At 38.7% G+C, this 24,532-nt stretch overlaps 2 protein-coding genes and 1 long non-coding RNA gene across 4 annotated transcripts; 2 read left to right on the forward strand and 1 right to left on the reverse strand.

Annotated features, from left to right (window-relative positions):
• Window positions 1-3,414: 3,414 nt before the first annotated feature.
• Window positions 3,415-13,033, forward strand: LOC118278558 (uncharacterized). The gene is made up of 2 exons (XM_050703846.1): window positions 3,415-3,879; window positions 5,883-13,033. Exon 2 carries the CDS (start codon window positions 7,054-7,056, stop codon window positions 12,262-12,264), a length of 5,211 nt encoding a protein of 1,736 aa, XP_050559803.1. The 5' UTR covers window positions 3,415-3,879; window positions 5,883-7,053; the 3' UTR covers window positions 12,265-13,033.
• A 509-nt stretch (window positions 13,034-13,542) lies between these two features.
• On the reverse strand, window positions 13,543-24,246 carry LOC118278560 (coagulation factor IX). Of its 2 annotated transcripts, XM_050703870.1 has the most exons (13): window positions 23,920-24,246; window positions 22,863-22,960; window positions 22,400-22,467; window positions 22,092-22,153; window positions 20,792-20,964; window positions 20,162-20,221; window positions 19,655-19,723; window positions 17,705-17,764; window positions 17,322-17,434; window positions 16,257-16,409; window positions 15,646-15,775; window positions 14,781-14,912; window positions 13,543-14,169 (listed from the first exon to the last, which is right to left on the reverse strand). In XM_050703870.1, the coding sequence occupies exons 1-13, from the start codon at window positions 24,023-24,025 to the stop codon at window positions 14,005-14,007; spliced, it is 1,389 nt and encodes a 462-aa protein (XP_050559827.1). In that variant the 5' UTR covers window positions 24,026-24,246; the 3' UTR covers window positions 13,543-14,004. The 2 variants fall into 2 exon arrangements, with proteins under 2 accessions (XP_050559827.1, XP_050559828.1); XM_050703871.1 differs by lacking the exon at window positions 17,705-17,764.
• Window positions 17,688-19,872, forward strand: LOC126912308 (uncharacterized). The gene is made up of 2 exons (XR_007706934.1): window positions 17,688-17,820; window positions 19,780-19,872. It is a non-coding gene; the product is annotated as an uncharacterized LOC126912308 (long non-coding RNA).
• Window positions 24,247-24,532: the final 286 nt, after the last annotated feature.

Raw genomic sequence — 24,532 nt, forward strand, 5'->3', positions numbered from 1 at the left:
ACAAATAAAGTAAATAAAGTGTCGAAACCACATATTATTGTTAACCCAAAGACTGAAAGACGCATTGAAACTTTCAAATCTAAACTCACTGACAAAATACCTTTATTATTAAGGAATAAAAATTCTAATAACTTGTGTGATGAATTTTTTAACATTTACCATACCGAGTTTAAGTCCACCTTCACACCTAAAACCATACCAGCTCATGGCAATGCGTCTTTCAATCAATGGGCAACTACTGGTATCTATAAGAGTAGGAAACGCCTATATGAGCTTTATAACGAGAGGACATATATTAATACAACTGAATTTAGTGAATATGTAAAGAAATATTCTAAATTATTTAAAAAAGTTTGCTCAATTGCAAAATCGTTATACTTGAGCTCTAAAATAAAAAACAGTGACAATGTAATTAAAGCGACCTGGAGTATTATTAACAGTGAAACAGGGAGGTCTAAAGAGAAGAGTAGTGAATTTAGTCTTATAATTGATAATAATGTAATTAAATCGGATGCAGAAGTCGCAGCTGCATTTGAAAACTTCTTTTCGGACGTTCCTGTTTCCACTACTAAGTCTTTGAACTCATCTCCCACAGTTGCAGAATCTTTACTAAAAGAAAATGTTGCAGCTTGCAATTTAGGCTTCTCTTTCGAACACATAGATTATACAGATATAGTCAAAACGTTCCATACCTTGAACAAGAAAAAGACTGCAGATCTGTGGGGTAATTCTGTGTACATTACCGGCTCTGTAATAGATATTGTAGCACCCGTATTAGCTCTAATCTTTAATAACTGTGTCGATCGTGGTGTGTTTCCTGATCTCATGAAGAATAGTAAAATAACTCCGTTATTTAAATCGGGTAGTACTTCTGACCCCACTAACTTTAGACCTATTTCAGTACTACCTACATTCAGTAAAATTTTTGAAAAAATTATTCTACATCAGTTGCAAAGATTCTTTAATAGAAATAAATTATTACATGGAAATCAGTTTGGTTTTACAAGGGGTCGTTCAACAACTGATGCCGGTGTTGAACTTCTTAATCACATTTATGATGCATGGGAGGACTCGGCCGACGCATTGGGTATTTTTTGTGACTTATCCAAGGCGTTCGATTGTGTCCCTCATGAAACACTGATCAGGAAGCTATCCCATTATGGAATACGGGGCAGCTCTCTGGATCTTCTTAACTCATACTTGAGTAATAGGATTCAGAGAGTCGACATTAACGGAAAAGTTTCCTCCGGGTCTATTGTTAGGATGGGTGTTCCGCAGGGGTCAATTCTCGGCCCGTTTCTCTTTCTTATTTATATTAATGATTTACCTTACCTTGTGAAGGATAACCATGGGATAGTACTGTTTGCTGATGATACATCTTTATTGTTTAAACTCAAACGTGGACAATTAGTCAGTGATCATGTAAATAGTGCTCTCTCAAAAATAGTTCGCTGGTTTGGTGCCAATAATTTGTTACTTAATGAATCAAAAACTAAATGCATTAGATTCACAACACCAAATGTTAGACATGTGAAAACCAGCGTGCTAATCAAGGGCGAGGAGTTGGACCCTGTAGATTCAACTGTCTTTTTAGGTATAACCCTGGACGCTAAGCTACAGTGGGCTCCACACGTAGATAAGTTATCGAAAAGGCTCAGCTCTGCAGCATATGCCGTTAAAAAAATTAGAAATTTGACCGATGTAAATACAGCGCGATTAGTATACTTTAGTTATTTTCATAGTATCATGTCATATGGTATTCTCCTGTGGGGAAATGCTGCTGACATTCAGTCTGTCTTTGTGCTGCAGAAAAGAGCCATTCGATCAATTTATAATCTTAGTCCGAGGCACTCTCTTAGGGAACTATTTAAAGAAATTAATATATTGACTGTTCCCTCTCAATACATTTATGAAAATGTAGTGTATGCTCACAAAAACATTAATTTATTCAAAAAGTATTGTGATATACATAATATAAACACTAGAAGTAAAAACAAATATATAGTTCCCACTACTAGACTTAAGAAAATAAGTGGTTCGTTCAGATGTCAATGTATACGCTTTTACAATAAAATTCCCAGCGATATTCAAAGTTTGAGCCTGAATAAATTTAAAAATGTTATTAAAGAAAAACTGTATAGTAAAGCTTTTTATAAAATTAAAGACTACTTAGATGATAGTCAGGCTTGGGAGTGAGCCGTTATAATGTCCACACAGGTCATGTTGACATGTTTGTAACACAAGTTACATTTTTATACAATTTGACATGATATACATTAATATCATTCGATATTTTTTATTTTTATCATATTATTTTTAAAATTGTTAGTCTGAGGACCGTGTGAGAGTTTGCTTAGTTATTTCACTTTTAGTTAATTATATTCTGACAGTGTGAGCATTTACGAGACCTACCCAAATGTTCTTTTGGTTGGTATTGTTCGTCGGATCATTCAGCAACAGCCGTTAGCTGAGCTGATTGTAAACTGACACATGCGTACGGCCATCTGAACAGGTCCGCTCATACTGTTGTGGTTCTTTCCTCTAAAGACCACTACAGAACCAACTTGCACGGTTCTCTCACATTATCCTCTATTTCATTGTCTGGACTTTAAAAGAGACTGTGACCTCTGAGTTTGTTTCGGCATTTCTTCTCAGAGTAGTCAGATAGGAAATGCCGGCCTCATCTAGCTATTTGAAATATTGACGTGTAAAAGTGTTATTTTATGACCTATTTACAGAAATAAATATCATTTATCATTTATCATTTAAAGGTAAAATAAATTTTGTGAAAATATATTTCATTCCATAAACGGAATATAAAATATATCAACGGTGACGGTAATTAGAAACGGAACAAAGAAAAAAAAACACAGATTTTTTTTTCTAGACATTTATTCAACTTTTGGTTTTTTAAAATTTCTCAGTTAAGTAGTAGTACGGAGTCTGGATCTATCTCCGATATATGGCAATAGGTACGCCACCTTTTACAAGGAGAATTTATTTTTATTTCTTTAAATTAAACTAACACAAATGGTTTTTTTTGTGGAAACGAGCAGACGTATGCTCTGATGATAAGCAATCGCCGCCGCCCATGGACACTTGAAACACCAGAGGCATTACAAGGTCGTTGCCGGCATTTGGGGGGGTTAGGAATTTAAAGGTTGTTGGGGAAACGGAGATTGGGAACATTGGAAAGGGAGGAATCGAGCCTCCGGTAACTTCACTTACACAACGAAACACAACGCAAGCGTTATTTCACGTCTGTTTTCGGTGAGACCGTGGTATCACTCCGGTCGAGCCGGCTCATTCATGCCGAAGTATGGCTCTCCCACATTTAAATTATCTAACTGTGAGATTGTAAAAACATAACATTTTTAAAAGATTAACGAATGGAATTTCTTTCTCGTTCTTCTCCATTCGAAGCAACAATTTGGAACGAGCTTCACTAATAGACAGACTGACAGACTATTTATTTGTTGACGTTTCAAAACTACCTAATTATATTTTAATAAAATTGGAATAATTGCTATTGACTTTGACTTTACCGATACTTTTATTTTATAATTCTTGACAACACAGGATGTAACTAATGTATACATAAATTGGCAACACTAATGCAAAAATTTTATAATTCTTGGCAACACAGCATTGTAACAAATGAATAAAGAAATTGGCAACACTAATGCAAAACAAAGTTGGCCGACCTTCAGAATATAAAGTAAACATAACCAATAAAATAGAATAACAATACATTGATAAATATAATTACTAAAGTTGCTATGTTATCGTTATTATAAAGAACTTCAGTTAATTTAATTGGTCAATTGTTAATCCTGTCAAAATGTAACATTGTATTATATTACAAGACAAAATATATCGGTGAGTAATACCTACGCTTATCTATTAAAGTTATAAATAGTCTGTGAATTGTAATTTGTTATATTATGTTATTTATTTCCTGAGCTGCGGACTACTTAGCGGGTTTACCGGGGCTCCGGCTCGAAAAGCAGGAGTAGGAACGGGGTGGTTTTTAGTCAGTAAGAGTCTGACACTCCCTCTCGCCTCGCCCAAGACAGGAGAAGTAATTGGATGATGTTCCGCCCTTAAAAAAAGTGTTATTTATTTTCCTACAAGCTTCTACCAGCAGTTTTGGCCACTTTCCCGTGGGTTAAAGTGAAGCCTTTTATATGGGGTAAAATCATCCATTGTCTTCTCTCACCTAGGACGAAGCAAGAGGGAGTGTCAGGCTCTTACTGACTAAAAACCACCCCGTTACTACTCCTGCTTTTCGAGCCGGAGCCCCGGTAAACCCGCTAGGTAGTCCGCAACTCCGAATTAAAATGAAGCCTACGTGTTATTCCAGACTATAATCTACCTCTGTGCCAAATTTCGTCCCGATCCCTTTAGCCGTTTTGACGTGATTGTGTAACAAACATACAAACATAAAATTTCGCATTTGTAATACTACCTAAGTAAGATATTCTGATTAATAAGTTAAATGTTACTTCAATATAAACATTGTTCTGATAATAATGAACTGATAAATTTAAGTGCGGCTCGACTGAAGTGATACCACTGTCTCACAGAAAACCGACGTCAAAGAACGCTTGCGTTGTGTTTCGTTGTGTGAGTGAGATTACCGGAGGATCCCCGATTCCCGAACAACAACCCTTAAATTCCTAACCCCCAAAAAGCCGGGCAACGCACTTGTAACGCCTCTGGTGTTTCAAGTGTCCATGGGCGGCGGCGATTGCTTACCATCAGGTGATAGGTCCGCTCGTTTACCGGTATGTGTTTCAAAAATGAACCCGATAACAGAATTTTATTGAATACGGTGCAGTAGTTTAGTAGATTACGTGAGTAAACAATATTACAAACTAAAACCAGTATAAATTGGCCGTCAAATGTGCGAAAAGTTCGTGCAAAGCGAGATCTTAATAAACTGGTTATAAATAATCTAGTATCGAAGTGGTCTTGTGTACTATCTAATCTTAGGTACTTATTATTATAAATGCAAGTAAATATTATTATTAAGTCTGTGTGTATGTTTGTTAATCAATAATGCAACTTCACGCCTTTTATCCCCGAAGGGGTAGGTAGCGCACGTTACGGCACGTAATGCCACTATACAATGTACACCCACTTTTTTTACTATTTGTGTTATACGTCCCATGTAATAGGGGGTGAGCCTATTGCCATATACTGGGCACAATTCCAGACTCCGTACTACTAAGTGAGAAATTTTCGAAAAATCTAAAAAAGCCCAGTTATTCTTTGATTTTCCATAATATAAAATACTAAAAACGTATTTCGCAAATAATAAATTATCATTTTTGCATTACGATAAAAGCCCAGTACCTAATATTTTACCCGAGAATCGAACCCGGGACCCATTGTCCGGCAGTAGCATTTGCGACCACTCTACCATTGTGCCAGTCTCTGTTTGTTACTCAACCATGTCAAAACTATTCTATCAGTTATTCTGGTCAGCTCCAGACTGCATTAAGATTGTTGTCCTCAGGGTTATTTTCTTTTTCTATCACTTTGACTAAATATTAGTTTTACATTGTTCTCACATAGTTGAAGCAATCGAAACAATGTAACCATGAATTGTATTGTAAATCTGATTGGAAAAGAGTAACCTATGGAGTTTCTTGCTCGTTCTACTCCATAGGAATCTACACTTTGGAACGAGCAAATAGCTTCACTAGAGGACTGACCGACAGACTGACGTTATTAATATTATTATATTTGCTTTGATGTTCAAAAGTGCCTTCCTGGTCTAATTGAAATACATAATTTTGACTTTGACTTTGACTTATCTTCTAGGTCTATTTGAAATAAATAATTTTGACTTTGACTTTGAATACCTTTGTTTGCAGAATTCCAATGGACTGGACATGAGGAAAATGAACAAATATTAATTTCTTCAACTGATCCACTGCTTTCGAGGCGATACGAAGTTCACCAGGACAGGTAGTATTGGATTAACAACAGGGGAGGATTACACAACGTCACGCCTGTTTATCCCCGAAGGGGTAGGCAGAGGTGCACATTACGGCAGGGGAGGATTAACCTAAAAAACGCCCTAACCAAACCCCTAACTTTCTTGGGACCACCATCACTCTTCGGGCACACGCGTCTCTCAGCATCACGGCACTCCTCAATAACCTGACGCCTTAAGCACTTGCACAGTTTTTACATACATATCGCCTTTAATCCCCGAAGAGGTAGGCAGAGGCGCACATTATGGCACGTAATGCCACTGTGTACACCCACTTTTTACAATTTATGTTGTAAGTCCCATGTGGTGAACCTATTGCCATATACCGGGCACATTTCCAGACTCCGTGCTACCACTGAGAAATATTCGAAAAACTGAAAAAAACTCAGTAATACTTCGCCCGACCCAGGAATCGAACCCGAGACCCCTTGTTCGGCAGTCGCACTTGCAACCACTCGGCCAACGAGGCAGTCTTGCACAGTTTGTCTTAGGAACAATACAGCTTTGATCATCATCATTCCATCACGTGCACTGGTGATTTAAAACCTCATAAAAGGAGGATTGCCATGTCACCCACGCTAAACTGACGGCTCAAGGCTCAGAAAGACTTTTTTTTATATATAATGTGTCAACGTTTGGCCGCTATCTCGCCTGATGGTAAGTGATGATGCGACCTACGATGGAGCACGTCTGCCCATAAGCAACCTATTCACTCGGGCTTTGAAGCCACCTAGGTTATACCCATCAGGAAACACAGATTCCGGCAAGGAGTCCAAGGAGTTAGGGAGCTGCAGACTACTTAGCAGGTTTACCGGGGCTCCGGCTCGAAAAGCAGGAGTAGGAACGGGGTGGTTTTTAACCAGTAAGAGTATTACACTCCCCTTCGCGTTGCCCACGGCGGGAGAAGTCGTTGGATGATTTTTGTCCTGAAAAAATAAATAAAAAACGGTTAACAAAAATGTTGTAGATACTCCGACCTAACCGTCGGTGACAATAGCTAAGCAAAAGCTTAAGTTGGTATTGGTTATAAGGATAAGAAAACTGCCAAAATGTACAAGAAGAGAGACGGAACATCCGCCATTAAAGGCCAGCTTTACGTAACAAAACTAATCAGCCTGATTAACTTCAGAGCAAAGTTCGACAACAGCCTCAAAGATTGTTATCTAGCGACCAACATGGCAGACATAGGCACATTTGCCGATATATGCTTCAGAGCTGAAGCAAAAATTGCTAAACATAATAAACAAATCGCCATTTTCATTCAAACTACACACAAAGAAGATGGCAAAACAGTTTTGACACTAAACAGCAAAAATGATTTAGCTGAATGGTTTGCCAGCTACCTCACCATCAAACGTTCCTTCAAACAAGACACCAAAGACGTCTTCTTTAAGGGAACATTTCAAGACATTGACACTTATTTCATTATGTATACAACAGCTAAAAAAGATCGCGATAATGTACGATTTAACACAGAAGTTGCTCATAAACTCAACAGTTTAATAGCTACAGGGAACGATGCCGTCCAGCCGAATCACAAAGAAACAGATATAGAATTCCTATGTGAAATAGTCATGAAGGAACAGCTAGTCGAGCTGGCTACTGTATTTGCAGAATTTGTAAATAAAGACGACAATACTGTGTTGTCAATGAACAACGATCTGATACTCATTTACCACGTGATTCTGGCGAAGAAGTTCTTCCTTATAAGCGAGATTCGGAATAAAAACGAAGACAGTGAACACAGAATCGCTCGTTTTCGTAGTGAGTTCTACACAAGCGATGATGAATTTATGAAATTATTCAGAGACACGCTTTATAAAGAAATTTTAGAGAAAAGAAAACTTGATGATGTTACTAGGAATGAAATGTTAGCAAGACTGTTTGTGGAACCTTTAGACAAGGAAATATTAGCAAAACTTATATACAGTGTTGTGACACTAAACAATAAAAATGGAAAACTAGAATTTAAAGACGAATCTATGAGTGAAGATTTAAGACATAGATTAGAAAAGGTAAAAGTCCTTCGGGCGGACGTATATGAGGCCATTTCCAAAGCCGCGGAAGAAATACTGAGACCACAGGAAATTAAAGTTCCAGTGGCATTCGGCAACAAAGATCTCACAGTGAGAGGGAGTGAAGATACTAATGACGATTTCACACCCGACAGCATACTTGTGAAAGTCAAAAACAAAATGGTGGAAATGTTATTACAATCCGCACCGGGAAATATAGTCACAATAGACAAAAATGTGGAAAAAGAATTTTCGAAAATCAATATCAATTTAGCTAGTATTGTGGGGAATATTTTAATAGCAGACCAAAATAGTGAATACATGAAATTCCCAGACAATACCGACACACTAGGTGACGTTGAGAAACAACTGTTTTCCGAACTACAATCCGCAATACCAAATTTACAAGATTTTAAATTTATTTTAGATGTTGAAACATCTCCAGTGCTTTCTTTGGAGAAGATAGATTTAATAGAAGATGATATTTCAGCTCTCGCGACAACTATTGGTATATATCTGGATAAAAACACTGATTCTGTGATGCCAACGACAGATAATATCCTACGACGATACCACGTGGCTCTCACACATAAAGTATTGGACATTTCTGAGATTATGGGTGAAGACGACGATGCGTACAGACTGGCGACATTCCAACAAGAATTCTTTGAATCAGAAGAAGATTCTCTCGTATTATTTAAACGACATCTATATGCTGAAGTATTGAAAGGAAGAAATTTAGGTAAAAATGAACTGGAAGACTCATTGGCAATATTTTTCAATGATCCATATAATAAGATTGCACTAGGTACGTTAATAAATACAGTTCTTTTGTATACAAATCGGAAATTTCAATTCATTAACAGTAACGCACCAGATGAGGAGAAACAAGTTTTAGATAAAATAGAACTGCCTCAATCGGTAGTGGACGATGCTATAAATGTAACTGCAAAGACAATATTAATGAAACGAGAGTTTAAAGTCTCAACCGCTTTCGGAAACAAAGACTTAAAAGAAAGTATAGCGGAAGAAAGATTAGATCATTTGAAAATGAAACTGTATGAACTGATGAGTAAATCAAGTGACGATAAAGTTGTTGCTATTGATGAGTCTCTGGGAGAAGATTTTCTAAAGCTCACTGGAGGCATCGCAGGCATGGTCGGGAACATTTTGGTTCTAGACGAAGATACGCAACTTTTAAAATTCACAGATAATTGGGAATCACTACAAGACACTGCCAAAAGGCTGTTCATAAAACTGAAGAGGAAGACTCCCAATTTACATGAATATAAATTCAACGTAAATGTCAAAAGATTCCCGAAGCTCTCGTTCAAAAGAAGTGGAGACGATGAAAAGGTGGCGAAAGATTTCTTGAACAGACTTCTGTTTTACACAAACCAAGCTGACGAGAGAGGCGTCGAGAAACATTTAAAAGACGAAATTGAAGATCACCAATGCCTAAGCGTTGACAGCATCAAAGTGACAGCCGACGCCATTTTCTTACAATACCACGATCAAATACAACAATGGTGGATGTTGAAGGAGGCCGAGTATCTCACGAAAGAGAGTTCGCATTACGAAGAAGCCTTAAAGTTGATCGTCGACAAACCCCTTTTATCAATAATTAGTAAAATGTACGCGATGAAAATGGGGAACATTGTTGATATAACTTTCAATGATCACGCGGTGAAATCATTGAATCTAACAGAGCAATCAACAAACGTCATTTTCGTAACAGAAAATATTCCTTTGACAGTAGTGAAACTGATGCAGTCTTTAAACAAATCCAAACACATTGTCATGGATTTAGAAGATCTACTTCAAACGAAAGACTACGCTACACTTATTGCAGAACTAACTAAAATAGAACAAAATAAAATTATAATATTAGCGTGCGACAACATACAAAGAAACTCAAATAAAAGATTAGAAAATATTTCAAATATTTTGAATGAAAAACGGATAATTATCGTCACAAATACAGCTGTGCTAGACACGGTCCAGATATATTTTAAAGATATAAAAGAAATAAGAGACGACAGATGTAGTCTTGCAGACATGAGTGAGAAGTCACAGAAAACTGTTTTACAAGCAAAAGTAAATTTTCAAGATGTCGAAGTGACATTAGACACAATCGTTGACAAGGAATCGATGCAAACCGTCGAAGGAGTTGTTTTAAACGACTTTATTAATAACGAAACAAGATGTTTTAGTAACTCAGTTACGAATGTAAATTATGAGAAAGTTAAACATCTTTATGTGGATAGAAGAGTGTGCCGGGTGCACCCGTATCAACCGCCTAACTATGTGCCAGCAGTCGGGAAACAGCCCAAATATTTTGTACATAAAGATATCGTGGAATTTTCCAATCTGAATGATTTGTCTAATATTGTCCTGTTGTCAGCAAAGCCAGGCATGGGAAAATCAACCTTACTGACCAACTTATCTATTAAAACTAAAGAGTCAAACCCAAAAATTTGGATTGTCCGAGTCAATTTGCTGGATCATTGTGAAAAATTCAATAAATGGCAAGAAAACAAAGTGGACATTGATATTTTAGAAACTTTGAAGTTTTTGTGTCCAATTATTGTTGGAAGGGACAAAAAGAGTGACTTAGAATTCGATTTAGAAGAATCGGAAGGTGAAGTACAACTAAAATCATGTCGTATAGACAATCCCTGGACAGTGTTTGAAATAAAAATGTTCCTAGACTACTTTAATAGGAAGGAACTTATCTTTTTATTCGATGGTTTCGATGAGATATGTCCGCTTTACACAGAAGAAGTTCTGTGTTTATTAAAAGTTGTACGGAATTACACAAATAAACATAAAATGTGGATCACGAGTAGGTTTTACGAGAAAATCATGTCAAGATTGGAACAAGAATTTGGGAAAGCTTATGAAGTGGAAGATTTCAACGAAAGCGAACTTGATGGATATCTGTGTAAATATTGGCAATCAACAATTATATTGAGGAATCTGAACAAACAACAGAGCAATAACTTATGTAGCTTCATGGAGTTTATGTCGAAACATTACTATAAAACGTATAAGACAGACGTGAAGACAGACGTTGTTAGAAAACGGGAAAAATATCAAATCTTATTTATGAAAGTCTGTTTCAATTTTTTATACTATCTGAGGAAGGAGCTCAACATTTGTCCTGAAAATGTGATACAAACTTTTAACCAAATTTTTCACGATTGTACACATTCTGTAATCTATATGGAAGGCTTTGACACTCCTTTACACCTTTACCTAACTGCCGATTATTTTCAAAACCAAGTAAATGACGACAGGATAATCCCAAACAGATGGAATTTAGACATAAACGCTTTCACAGTTTACGACAAATTTATTGAAACAAAACTCAAAACTATAAGATTTCAAGAGAAAAATAAAATCGATTTGTACAATCCCGACAATTTGGCAATATATGAGGAAATTCGTGAGGACTTCTTCGTGAAACATTACAAATTGGGCGCGTATGCTGTTTTCAATCGAGACGTCAACAAAATATTTGACGAAAACGAATTATCTGAAATAAGGAAAACTATAGAAAATATTAAAATTGGCACGGAGAAGACTGGATTGGTGCATAGCATCATTGACGACATACCAACGTTTATACATAGGACGTTCACCGAATATTTCGCAGTTAAATATATTTGTCAATTATTGAAATCTGCTACAGAAGAGGAAAGTCAAAGAAACATATGGGATTTCATATTAAATGTCGTATTTTTAAAATGCGACAAAAACGTCCGTCAAATTTTTGGCTACAGATTGAAAACGGATAATGTTTTAAAAGCCAAAGTATATGAGTGTGAGGAAGTGATATTTAATTTGCTGTTGACACAGGGGACGGGAGTGCACGCTTACAACCCTGATGATTTCAGCAAGGAATTGTATTTAAAAGTAAAAAAACATTTGCGTAGTGCCATGAGAGATGAACTTGTAAACTTCGTTTCAACCATAAGCAATCTAAAAGAAAAAATGTCGGAGGACTATATAAAGGACTATACACGAGCGACGTCAAAAATTAAGAGATTGAAGTTTTTGCATTCAGTAAGAGTGAAACGGCAAGCTTGCTTCCCTGAGACGTGGCGAAGCAATGTGTTGACTGGGCCGGCCCAGATAACGACGAAGCGACGTATACGTACTGTGTCGCCGCGTGAGGTGCTAGAGGCCCAATCCTCCCCACCCATTCTGGAACCCCAAGCCTCCCAATCCTCAGATCCCTAAACCCCCAAGGGTGTTACCACACCAATCGAGCGAGCGTCGATCTATGCCATCGATCAATGGTAGAATGGATTAGTCGACGTCGATCGATAGAATCTACCACACCAATCAAACGATAGATGCCATCGATCGATGATAGAATGGATTAGTCGACGTCGATCGATAGTTTCTTTCGTCTTTCCTCGATCGATGGCATCGATGGACTATCGATCGATTGGTGTGGTAACACTCTAGGTTATTTTGATTTAAGCATGTCAATATTATGAACTACTTCAAATGATATATGACTGACTTATCTTAAATATCTTAATATTTAGTAACTTTTTACATTATTTTCAAGTCTCAAGGAAAATACAGTACTTATTATGAATAAAAGTATCGTATTAATAATGATTATATGACTATTTTTATAATATAGGGTGACTTGTATTTAGTGAACGATATTTAAACACGTGATTGTAATCATGATTACAAACAACTTTCCCAAAGAAACTTTTTCTGTATACTTATTAGTTTTATTTTTATCACAATATCAAAACAACATTTCCTTATAACTTCTAGTCTTCCGATAACGCACGCGGGCGCCTCGCTGCTAATAGCTGATCATATTAAAGCACGTGCGCGAAATTTTGTTGTTTTATTGTTGTGGTGCCGGCCCATTCATGCCAGAGCATAGCTCTCCCACACTATCTCCAATATATAGATTATATTATATTAAGTTATTTTTTTTATATTTTTATACGTTGACATAAAATAAATTGATTTGTGTACAATTAAATTGTTTTATTTTTTCCCCTTTTCATGTTTTCTTGCTTTTACTATATATGTAAAAGTTTGTGTGTATATTTGTTACTCAATCACGTCAAAACGGCTAAAGGGATCGAGATGAAATTTGGAACAGGGGTAGATTATAGTCAGGGGTGGTATTTTATCCGCATAGGTATGTAATCAGCAAATTAGAAACTGCTAAACTATACAGCGACGGAAGAATAGCTCACTGAAGTTTAAAATAGAAACACAAAAGTGAGTGATACCACGGCCTCACAGAAAACCGACGTGTAACAACGCTTGCGTTGTGTTTCGTTGTGTGAATGAGGTTACCGGAGGCCCAATTCCCCCCTTCCCAATCTTCCCAATCCCCGATTCTCGAACACCAACCCTTAAATTCCTAACCCCCAAAAACGCCTCTGGTGTTTCAAGTGACCATGGGCGGCGGCGATTGCTTACCATCAGGTGATACGTTTGATCGTATACGTGTTTCATAAAAAAAAAAAACAAAAATAACTATTTTAATTATTTATTTCATATTATCTTATCATACATTTGTGATATTGACGTACAAATCAATCAATTTATTTAGTATGCAGGTAAGAAAACAAAGACCTAGTAGAGAGCCAGTTGTTATTTTTTATACTAAATCGTATGTCTTGTAACGAAGCCATATCTTTTGTAACTCAGTCGGCTCTAGACTACCAATGGTTGCTGTCTCTGTACTGAATCTGTCTTTATTTTCTTATCTATATACTGAACGACTTGGCTAAGTGTGACGGTAAGAATATTTTTTCACAAAATTGTTACAATGACGATAAAAGTGTCACATGAATGTTACAATGTCGATAAAAGTGTCACATTAATGTTACAATGTCGATAAAAGTGTCACATTAATGTTACAATGTCGATAAAAGTGTCACATGAATGTTACAATGACGTTAAAAAGTGTCACACGATGTAGTGTCCCAGTGTTTATGGCCACACGATGCTTTCAATCCACGGCAGGTAGTGGTAGACCCTGGTGTAGATGCCGGAGCCAGTCGTCTGCCCACATTGTCTCCCATACGACGTGACGCCGAGGACTCGGTACAAACATAGTTCTTTGTTCTTCACTTGTAAAGGGCCTCCGCTGTCACCCTGCAAGTATGGTGAACTTTTAACACATGCGTAGTATGGCGAGAGACGCGACTGTTACATTGGATTTATAACATGAGTGTTACAAAGCGGGTGTTACATTACATACAGTATAAAGATCACTCATAATGACTTAAACTAGAAGTAGTACTCGTCCACAGAAGCATGATAAAACTAAATATTTCAGCGAAATAAGAAAATTATAAAAAAGAAGTTTCAAAATTAAATAAATAATGAACTTAAATGTTTCTTAACCACAGAAGAGCCCCTTATGACCAAGGAGCATGGAGCTGATCCCTCAGAATTTAATACTTGATTAATGTCATTATTAATTTTGTTTGATAATGTAATTTTTTAGGGTACTGTTTTTTGCTATTTTTTTTTGCAATGCAAATGGCAAAAATCGGAACCCTTATAGGTTCGTCATGTCAGTCTGACTGTCTGTCTGTCTCTCTGTCTCTCTGTCTGTCCGTTCGTATGTCACAGCCATTTATTTTAATTTTCAGTTTTCGCTGAAATATTTAGTTGTATTCATGCTTCTGTGGACGAGTACTACTTGGAGTTTCACTTAAGTCATATGAGTGATCTCCGTACTGTATGTTCAGAATAAGTACCTGGCAGGTGTCTTTAGGGTCCTTGTCATCTCCGTAGCACATTTGAGTGGCCTCGTCGAAACCTTTGACCAGATGTCGGTGCTTCGGGTACAGCTTGGAGCATGTCTGCGTGTCGTACTTTCTAAGAGTCACCTGGAAACAATAACTGCCTCGATGATTGACAATATCGGTTATTAGGTTTTTGACCGATTCCAATGGCAATAAAGTTTTTAGGTGGCAAACGAGCAGGGACCTTAGTCTGCTATTACAATTGTGTCAGAATGGTCGATCACCGATCGAGAGGGACAGAGCTACACAACCTACATAGCTCCGTCCCTCTCGCACTGCAATGGGCGCCGTCTAAGGACATCTTCAACACCAGAGTAGTTTTATTATAACTTTCCTGAGACATACTAAATAAATTATTATGTTATCGGCTTATTCACGCAACTGTCTGACGAGGAACTCAACTAGTTTCAAGCCATGCTAGAGGCTCATATTCATGAGTAGCAGCGCGACAATCACCGCGTCGTGTGTCATGGAATGCAATTCCCGATACCCCAACAACCCTTAAATTCCAAACCCCCAAAAGACTGGCAACGCACTTGTAACGCCTCTAGTGTTTCGGGTGCCCATGGGCGGCGGCGATTGCTTACCATCAGGTGATCCGTCTGCTCGTTTACCGGCTTATACTATTAAAAACCGGAGCTGCGGGTTTACCGGGGCTCCGGCTCGAAAAGCAGGAGTAGGAACGGGGTGGTTTTTAGTCAGTATGAGTCTGACACTCCCTCTCGCCTCGCTCAAGGTGGGAGAAGTCATTGGATGATTTTCCCTCCTTAAAAAATACCATAAATAAAATGTATAGAGTAAATACAATAATTCTTACGGTTTGCAAGACATCTGCTAGAACCTGGCGGTGACCGAGGGCGCCCCAACCTGTGGCTTCTGCTTCCAATTCTGGTTCAGGCTTCACATCCAGACACGCTGGCAGCACGTCATATCTGTTGAAGCGTATCCTGAAATAAACTATTATTTAAGTCATTTAATCGTTACTTAACCCAGACCTTAGCAATTGTTTACTGAACTAAATCGTTAATAAGTAATAGTTTAAGTAACCATTAAATGTATCTGAGTGCGGCAGTTAGTCTTAAAAAAAAACACTAGAACCACTCTCGACATATGTATATGCTACTGGAGCAGCCGATTAGCGTCTGCGTACTCTGCTCATGATGAAGAGTCTGTCTGTGACTCGAAACTAGTAGGGCTTTTCTCCATTCATATACGTGAGTAAACAGTGGCTTTTAGTTAATGTACCTTATTGTTAGTGTCGCTGCTCAGGTTAGATTGCTAATAGCTTCATGTTTTATCCTTTATCGGATAAAGTCTATCCTATAGCCTTTCTCGATAAATGGACTATTCAAAACAAAAACAATTATTAAATTCGGACCAGTAGTTCCGGAGATTTGTTTGTTCAAACAAACTCTTCAGTATACTTACGGATCCTCCGTCTCTAGGAGTGCAATGTCATGATATTTGTGAGGAGACTGGTACTCCGGATGAGGGATCACTCTTGCGATGTTGTGTGTTTGCCAGTAATTGGGAGGGTCGGACCTCTTGAGGATACCAAACGCTGCGTACTTTACAGGTCCACTGGAAATAGCATGCCTTTTTTAATACCGAAGGAATGAGTCATGAACTGTATTTCGTTGAAAGCTTTTTTTTTTTGATGGGGGAAAGTCATCCAATGACTTCATCTGTCTTGGGGGAGGCGAGAGGGTGTGTCAGATTCTTTTTTTTTAGGGACTAGCCCTCTACTGAATAACCGCTGCAGCTCCTGTGCACCAGGATCTACAGTAGATACAACCATGAAACACCGGAACACTGAAGTCCGGCGCGTCCCAGGGACATGAATGACTGTCTTGGATCCCGCAACGAAACAAATCAGAAGATGTTATTAGAGGAGAAGAAAAAGAAAACGATAGTTTCCACTTCCCTCGGTGAATTTAATGCAGGAGACAGAATGACTGAAGCCTAAAGGCACAAAAGAGACTGCACAACTGGAAGAAGCCCAGTCGCCAAGCACCACGGAAATTTGACTTAAATACTATTGTGTTTGTATTTATACTTGTTTCCAATAATAGGTATGGCTTAGTGTCAGACTCTTACTTACTGACTAAAAACCACCCCGTTCCTACTCCAACTTTTCGAGCCGGAGCCCCGGTAACCCGCTAGGTAGTCTGCGGTTCCAGGTATACTTACACACTTTTTTTTTTGAGGGGGAAAATCATCCAATGACTTCTCCCGCCTTGGGCGAGACGGGAGGGAGTGTCAGACTCTTACTGACTAAAAACCACCCCGTTCCTACTCCTGCTTTTCGATCCGGAACCCCAGTAAACCCGTTAGGTAGTCCGCAGCTTCGGATCAGGCATCAGCCCTACTGGGCCCCACCTGTGGTGGTCTGATGGCTCTTTGAGGCGCGCGCAGAACGCGACGGTCTGGTTCTGGTCGGGCGGCGAACTACCCTTGCTCGTCATCCGCAGACCCGCATTAATGGATACTTACACACTAGGACTGGAAATGCAGTGTGCAGCGGTGAGGACGAACTTCTTGCTGATGATGGATCCACCACAAAGCCATTCCGCTGTTTCCACCGCGTCTCCGTATCCTAGAAGCGCCTGGAATATGAGACACAGCATAACAAGTTTCCACCTCATCATCAACAGTCTATAATCCTCCCCAATCCCCAATAACAACGCTCTCTGGTGTTGCGGGTGTCCATTGGCGGTGACTATTGCTTACCATCAGGTGATATGTCTATCACCCAGTGACCTCACCTTTTTATTGACGCCTTTTGCCTACCTTTTTTGATGATGGGAGGAAATGTGGGAGAGCCATATTTCCTCCCATCATAAGTATAAATTCTGATGAGGACGGAGAAAATTTACCATATGTGGGTACTGGTTACGGCGGGCTGGTACTCCAGCCGAAATGGATGGTGGTGGATACTGAAATAAAGCATTTTTCATGTAATATCATCATCCATTTACCAAAGAAATATAGGGTAATTAGTGAACGATATTTTAACACGTGATTGTACTCATGATTACAAACAACTTTCCCAAAGAAACTTTTTTTGTATACTCATTAGTTTTATTTTTATCACAATAACAAAACAACAAAATTTCATTAGCACGCGCGCGTAAAGTTCCAAAATACCTGCTAGTGTTCTGATAATGTGGCCGGGGGCGCCTCGCTGCTAACAGCTGATCACACAAAAGCACCCGCGCGCAATTTTGTTGATTTTATTGTTTTGATAAAAATAAAACTTATGAATAAACAAAAAAGTTTCTTTGGGAAAGTTGTTTCACCTGATGGTAAGCAATCGCCGCCGCCCATGTACACTTGAAACACCAGAGGTGTTACAAGTGCGTTGCCTTTTTTTGGGGTTAGGAACAGTATTGTTGTTCGGGAATCAGGGATTGGGAAGATTGAGAAGGGGAGCATTGGGCCTCCGGTAACCTCACTCACACAACGAAACACAACGTAAGCGTCGTTTCACGTCGGTTTTCTGTGAGGCCGTGGTATCACTCCGGTCGAGCCCTCCCATCATCAAAAAAGGTGATATGTCTATTCGCTGGGTGCGCGACGACAGCGCCAACTAGCGGTTGCAACTACGGTGGCCTCCGAAATGTCAAATGCCCGGCTGTCATTACGACGAGTTATTTACAAACGAATAATTTTAATTAAATATTGTAATTTACATTTATTCCAATAAATATTCTAAATCTATATAAGGTAAGTCTTTTTTATTTTTCGTCTAAAATGGCACAATCAATAGATTCCGTCATGAGAAGTAAGTAAAGAAATAAGCAAATTTCATCGAATAATGCATTTCATATAAATAGCAGACGATTATTTTATGAGTGCTTGTGTTCTCATAAATTCTCTTTTCAGTTAAACATGGCCAAATCTATACTAATATTATAAAGCTGAAGAGTTTGTTTGTTTGATTGATTGTTTGTTTGTTTGTTTGAACGCGCTAATCTCAGGAACTACTGGTCCGATTTGAATAATTCTTTTTGTGTTGAATAGTGCATTTATCGAGGAAGGTTATAGGCTATAAATCATTACGCTAGGATCAATAGGAACCGAGCAGAGCGGGTGAAACCGCGCGGAAGTAGCTAGCTAATCATAAAACCTGGATTCCGACCAATCACACACATCATTTTCCAACCACTAACATCATTGAAAGGAAAACAATTAGTTTTAGGAATTTTTTATCACTATTTCTGCCATTGTTTTTGCAATTAACTACGCAGCAAGCTTCGTGACTCATCTTTATTTACTAAAAACGTAAATCTCGCTAGTAAAAAGTGACAGCGTCCGCCACCGATATTTCCTTTTTTGGCCATGATGCGCGCTGCGATCGTTTCGTGGTTCCCCCACCTTATACTTCGCACCCAGCGAATCTATATATTAATACGTGATGATTAATACGTGAACTTTGGACCCCTTTTTACGAAAATTGCGCGGATGTAGGAGCATAAAATTTGGTACACTTATAGTTTATGTGTAGGAGAAGTGCAGAACGCTAATATTTTTCAAAAATAATGCTTATAAAGTACATTAAATCAATAAATAAAACATTACACACACTACCATGCATAGTATCTGATCATATTTGACAAAACGTCAAAATCGACAGACATTGCGATGATATTCTCACGTCTCATATGAATAGAGTTTTCCTGTTCATGATGCGCCGGAATATATTAATTTGAATTTTACAAAACGTATGTTAAGTGGTATTGTAAATTAAATCGTATATGGTCGAATTTCGACCACTAGGCGACCACTAGTAAGTATAAATACTGATGAGGACGGAGAAAACTTACCATATGTGGATACTGGTTACGCTGGGCCGGTATTCCAGCCGAAATGGGTGGTACAATGTACGGTGGATACTGAAACAAAGCATTTTTCATGTAATATCATCATTCATTTACCAAAGAAATATAAGGTGACTGGTAATTAGTGAACGATATTTAAACACGTGATTGTACTCATGATTACAAACAACTTTCCCAAAGAAACTTTTTTTGTATACTCATTAGTTTTATTTTTATCACAATAACAAAACAACAAAATTTCATTAGCACGCGCGCGTGAAGTCCAAAATACTTCCGATAACGCGGGCGCCTCGCTGCTAACAGCTGATCACGCAAAAGCACGCGAAATTTTGTTGTTTTGTTATTATGATAAAAATAAAACTAATGAGTATACAAAAAAAGTTTCTTTGGGAAAGTTGTTTGTAATCATGAGTACAATGACGTGTTTAAATATCGTTCACTAATTACCAGTCACCCTACTGTTTAAAGAGTGTATTAGAAAGAGTAAGTCACCTCGTCATCATATGGATCTTGGCTGTACGGTGCTGCAACAGGTGGTAGGATAGGCACATTCTGTAACAAATTAAATATAACATTACGACACGTCTTTTAAAAACGTTGCCTTACACTAGGATTGTCTCCTGTGTCGTGTGTGCGTTTACAAACATACAAGTTCACATACACATGACACCCAGACCCGAAACAATATAATTTGTAGATCACACAAACAGTTCTTGCTTGCGGGATACTAACCCGCAATACATTGCGTTGCGCGGCATCAGCAAGTGTGGGAGAGCCATGCTTCAGCACTGCTGGGCCGGCTCGACCGGAGTGATACCACGGCCTCACAGAAAACAGATGTGAAAACGACGCTTGCTTCGTTGTTTCGTTGTGTGAGTGAGGTTACCGGAGGCCCAATTACCCCCTTCCCAATCTTCCCAAACCCAATTCCCCAACAACCCTTAAATTCCTAACCCCTAAAAGGCCGGCAACGTACATGTAACGCCTCTGGTGTTTCAAGTGTCCATGGGCGGCGGCGATTGCTTACCATCAGGTGATCCGTCTGCTCATTTATCGGCTTATACCATAAAAAAGAAATGGCGCTCTTTTCTTCAAGGTTTGAAGCTCTTTCATAAAACATACCTGATGATATTCTGTGGATCCGTTAGATTCTAATGCTGTTGATGGTTCCGTATCAGGCGAGTTCAATTCTGGAGATGGTGTCACCATGTCTGGTACACCATATGTCCCATATCGAAAATCATCGTCAGGGTCATAACAGGTGTAGTGTAAAGTTCTTATAAAATCCATGCATTCTGAAACAAACGATAAAGGAAATCTCATGAGGAAACCTTGAGTTATCTTCTATGATATAAAAATAAGTCGGGTTTTCCATTCTGGCGCTATAACTCCAGAACACACGAACCGATTTCCACGGTTCTACATTCGTTGAAAAGGTTTTGGGCTCCGTGTGGCTTATAGCAAAGAAAATTCAGGAAAAGTTCAAGAGAAAAGCAGGAAAACAGGGAAGATATTTTTTTACACACAGTGTCATAAATCTCTGATACAAAAATAAGCGAAGCGAAGGGTTTGCTAGTAATTTCTAATTGTAATTTTGAAATGGAATATTATACTCCTCGTGTTTTCCGAAAAAATATAATTTGAGTGTCTTCAAGTCCCTTTTTTAAGGGGAGAAGTTATCGAAGGTCTTCTCCCGCCTTGGGAAAGTAGAGAGGGAGTGTCAGACTCTTACTGACTAAAAATCACCCTGTTCCTACTCCTGCTCTTTGAACCGGAGCCCCGGTAACCGGCTAGGTAGTCCGCAGCTCCGGGTTCGGCACCAGGCCTACTGAGCCCCATCTGTAGTAGTCTGATGGCTCTTTGAAGAGCGCGCTGATGGCTCTTTCAAGAAAATGTTTGCTTGTTGCTAGGGGTGCTCCATCGTCAGCCACATCATCGCTTACCACCAGGCTAGATGGTGGCCAAACGCCATCCTATTAAATATCTTACTAATATTATAAATTCAAATGTTTGTGAGTTTGTGTGTATGTTTGTTACTCAATCACGTCAAAATGGCTGAAGGGATCGCGATGAAATTTGGAACAGGGGTAGGTTATGGTCTGGAATAACACATAGGACACTTTTTATCCCACGGGTTTGCGAGCGAAGTCGGTAGTAGAAGATAGTAAAATAATAAAATCTTAAATACCAATGTGACATTTTCCGAGTTATATGTACTTTCTAAGATTATTTAGACTCCACTGACAAACTGTGAAGGAAAACATCGTGAGGAAACCTGGGTTTATAATTTCTGATTATAAGTTTGAAATCGCCAACCCACATTGAGCAAGTGTGGTGATTAATGCTCAAACCTTCTCCGCGTGATAATTGGTCAGCAATGGACACTTATAGCTTATAGGCTGTTGATGATGTGGAAACTTACGCTTTTCTGCCTTTCTCCCCGGTTTAAGCTCTGAGGACCGATCCGGTATATCTGAAGAATTACTGAAAATATTTATCTTCATTAGTGATCTGTTTTTTTAAATATTTACGACGCTTGTTATATTTTTTTTCTTTTTATTAACTTCATTTTTATACAACTTAAATATAGGGTATATAGGGTGACTGGTAATTAGTGAACGATATTTAAACACGTGATTGTACTCATGATTACAAACAACTTTCCCAAAGAAACTTTTTTGTATACTCATTAAATTGTAGTCTATGTATGTTTGAAATTGAATAACTTACTTATTATTTTGTGCATTTTCTGAAGCGGTGCAGCATACTATAGGCATCACTCCTTCGAAGAAACATATCTGAAAATAATATCAAATCATCATTATCAATTCCTAATCTCCAATCCCCAATCCGCAATTCCCAATCCTCAATCCCAATGCCCAATCCTCATTCCCCAATCTCAATGCCCAACTCTCAATCTCCAATCCTATCAAACACAAAAATAACTATTTAATTCGGACCAGCAGTTCACGAGATTAACGCGTTCAAACAAACAAACTCTTTAGCTTTATATGTATACTAGCGGTCTTTAATTTGAAAATTTAAAAATGTATTAAAAAAACATTGTCCAGTAAACCATTCTCAGATCCCCTCGAACACACACAAAAAAAAATCATCAAAATCGGTCCAGTCGTTTAAGAGAAGTTCAGTGACATACACACTTACGTAAGAATTATATATATAAAGTACTTACGGATGGGTGTCGTCTACCACTGATGGCGTGCTGTGCTGATGGACAATCTGCTAAACTGGTACAGGTACCATTCAGCCCATTCCACGTACATTTGGACCCTGGGAAAAATAATACATAGGTATTTTAAGGGGCTCTATTCTAACATACATACATAACCTCACGCCTGTCTCCCATGGGGTTTTTTTTTTTTGAGGGGGGAAAATCATCCAATGACTTTTCTAGACTCTTACTGACTAAAAACCACCCCGTTCCTTCTCCTGCCTTTCGAGCCGGAGCCCCGGTAAACCCGCTAGGTTGTCCGCAGCTCCGGATTAGGCATCAGCCCTACTGGGCCCCATCTGTGGTGGTCTGATGGCTCTTTGAGGCGCGCGCGGAACGCGACGCGCCGCACGTACGGGTCTGGTTCTGGTCGGGCGGCGAACTACCCTTGCTGTCTCCCATGGGGTAGGCAGAGACAATGGAACGCTAATTGCTACGATTCTTACACCCTCTTTTACTTCATGTGGTAAGTATGTAAAATATATTGTATGATCAGCAAGATTAAGAGTGTGTACCAAATATCAGATCAATCTGTCGTCAGGAAGGGGGTGAAATTCCGATAACTAATTTTGACTTAAACAAACGGGCAAGCTAAAGGAGTGACACAGAAAACCAACGTGAAACATCGCTTGCGTTGTGTTTCGTTCTACAAATGAGGTTACCAGAGGCCCAATTACCCTCCCCAATCCTCCTAATCCCGTTGGGGAACCTTTGAATTCCTAACCCCCAAAAGGGTGGCCTTTTGGTGTAGGTGGCAACGTACTTGTAACGCCTCTAGTATTTCAAGTGTCCATGGACGGTGGCGATTGCTTACCATCAGGTGATCTGTCAGCTCGTTTACCGGCTTCCTCCCGAATACTGAAATGCTGCTCAATTTTAAGTTTCACTTAAATATCGTGCTATCTCTGTCATTTTATAAAGAATTGATAGGGACAGAACTAGTTTTGAGAGCGTCTTAAAATTGATTAGCGTTTGAGTATTCGGACATTATTCAATTAAATAAAAAATACAAACATACCAATTTGGACCTCCAGGTTATTTGTAAAGATACTTTGGTTATCCTCATAGCAGTAACATAGATATATAACAGAATAAACATAAAATAAAAACACTAAACACTGCATTTTTCACGAACACATTTGTACATCAATTTATTTTCGAAGCTACACTTTGGAACGAGCACCTAGCTTCACTGACAGACAGACTGACGGACAATTCAATTTGACGTTTCAAAGGTGCCTAATTTAGGATTAATTGAAATAAATGCTTTGACTTTGACTTTGATTTATTTCTGTCTATATACCAATACGTGTTATTTCTCTAGTTGGCTCACTGTTATTAGTTGAAACAGTCGTAGATAAAAAACTATGCAGAATAATCTTAAGTTATAATCCAACTAAACAGCGAGGCGATACTATGTTTTTTCATGTCCTTTAGGCCGCGGTTCCATTGACGCGGAGCGGGGGGAGAGGAGCTTAGCGGTGCACGAATTGACCAATCGCTATGCTAGAAATCTCTGCTCCGCTTCAATAGAAAAGATTTCGAGCATAGTGATTTCGGTGCACCGCTAAGCTCCTCTCCGCCCCGCTCCGCGTCAATGGAACCGCGGCCTTAACAATGTAAGACCTCAA

This window comes from Spodoptera frugiperda, chromosome 24 (assembly GCF_023101765.2).
Source record: "Spodoptera frugiperda isolate SF20-4 chromosome 24, AGI-APGP_CSIRO_Sfru_2.0, whole genome shotgun sequence".
Taxonomy (NCBI): Eukaryota; Metazoa; Arthropoda; class Insecta; order Lepidoptera; family Noctuidae; genus Spodoptera; species Spodoptera frugiperda.

Coding starts and splice junctions, on each gene's coding strand:
- LOC118278558 (XM_050703846.1), top strand. CDS start 7,054: ATGTACAAGAAGAGAGACGGAACATCCGCCATTAAAGGCCAGCTTTAC.
- LOC118278560 (XM_050703870.1), bottom strand. CDS start 24,025: ATGCAGTGTTTAGTGTTTTTATTTTATGTTTATTCTGTTATATATCTA. Junction 19,724..20,161: donor AAGATCCATATGATGACGAG/GTGACTTACTCT, acceptor GCTTTGTTTCAG/TATCCACCGTACATTGTACC. Junction 17,765..19,654: donor GTAACCAGTATCCACATATG/GTAAGTTTTCTC, acceptor GCTTTATTTCAG/TATCCACCACCATCCATTTC.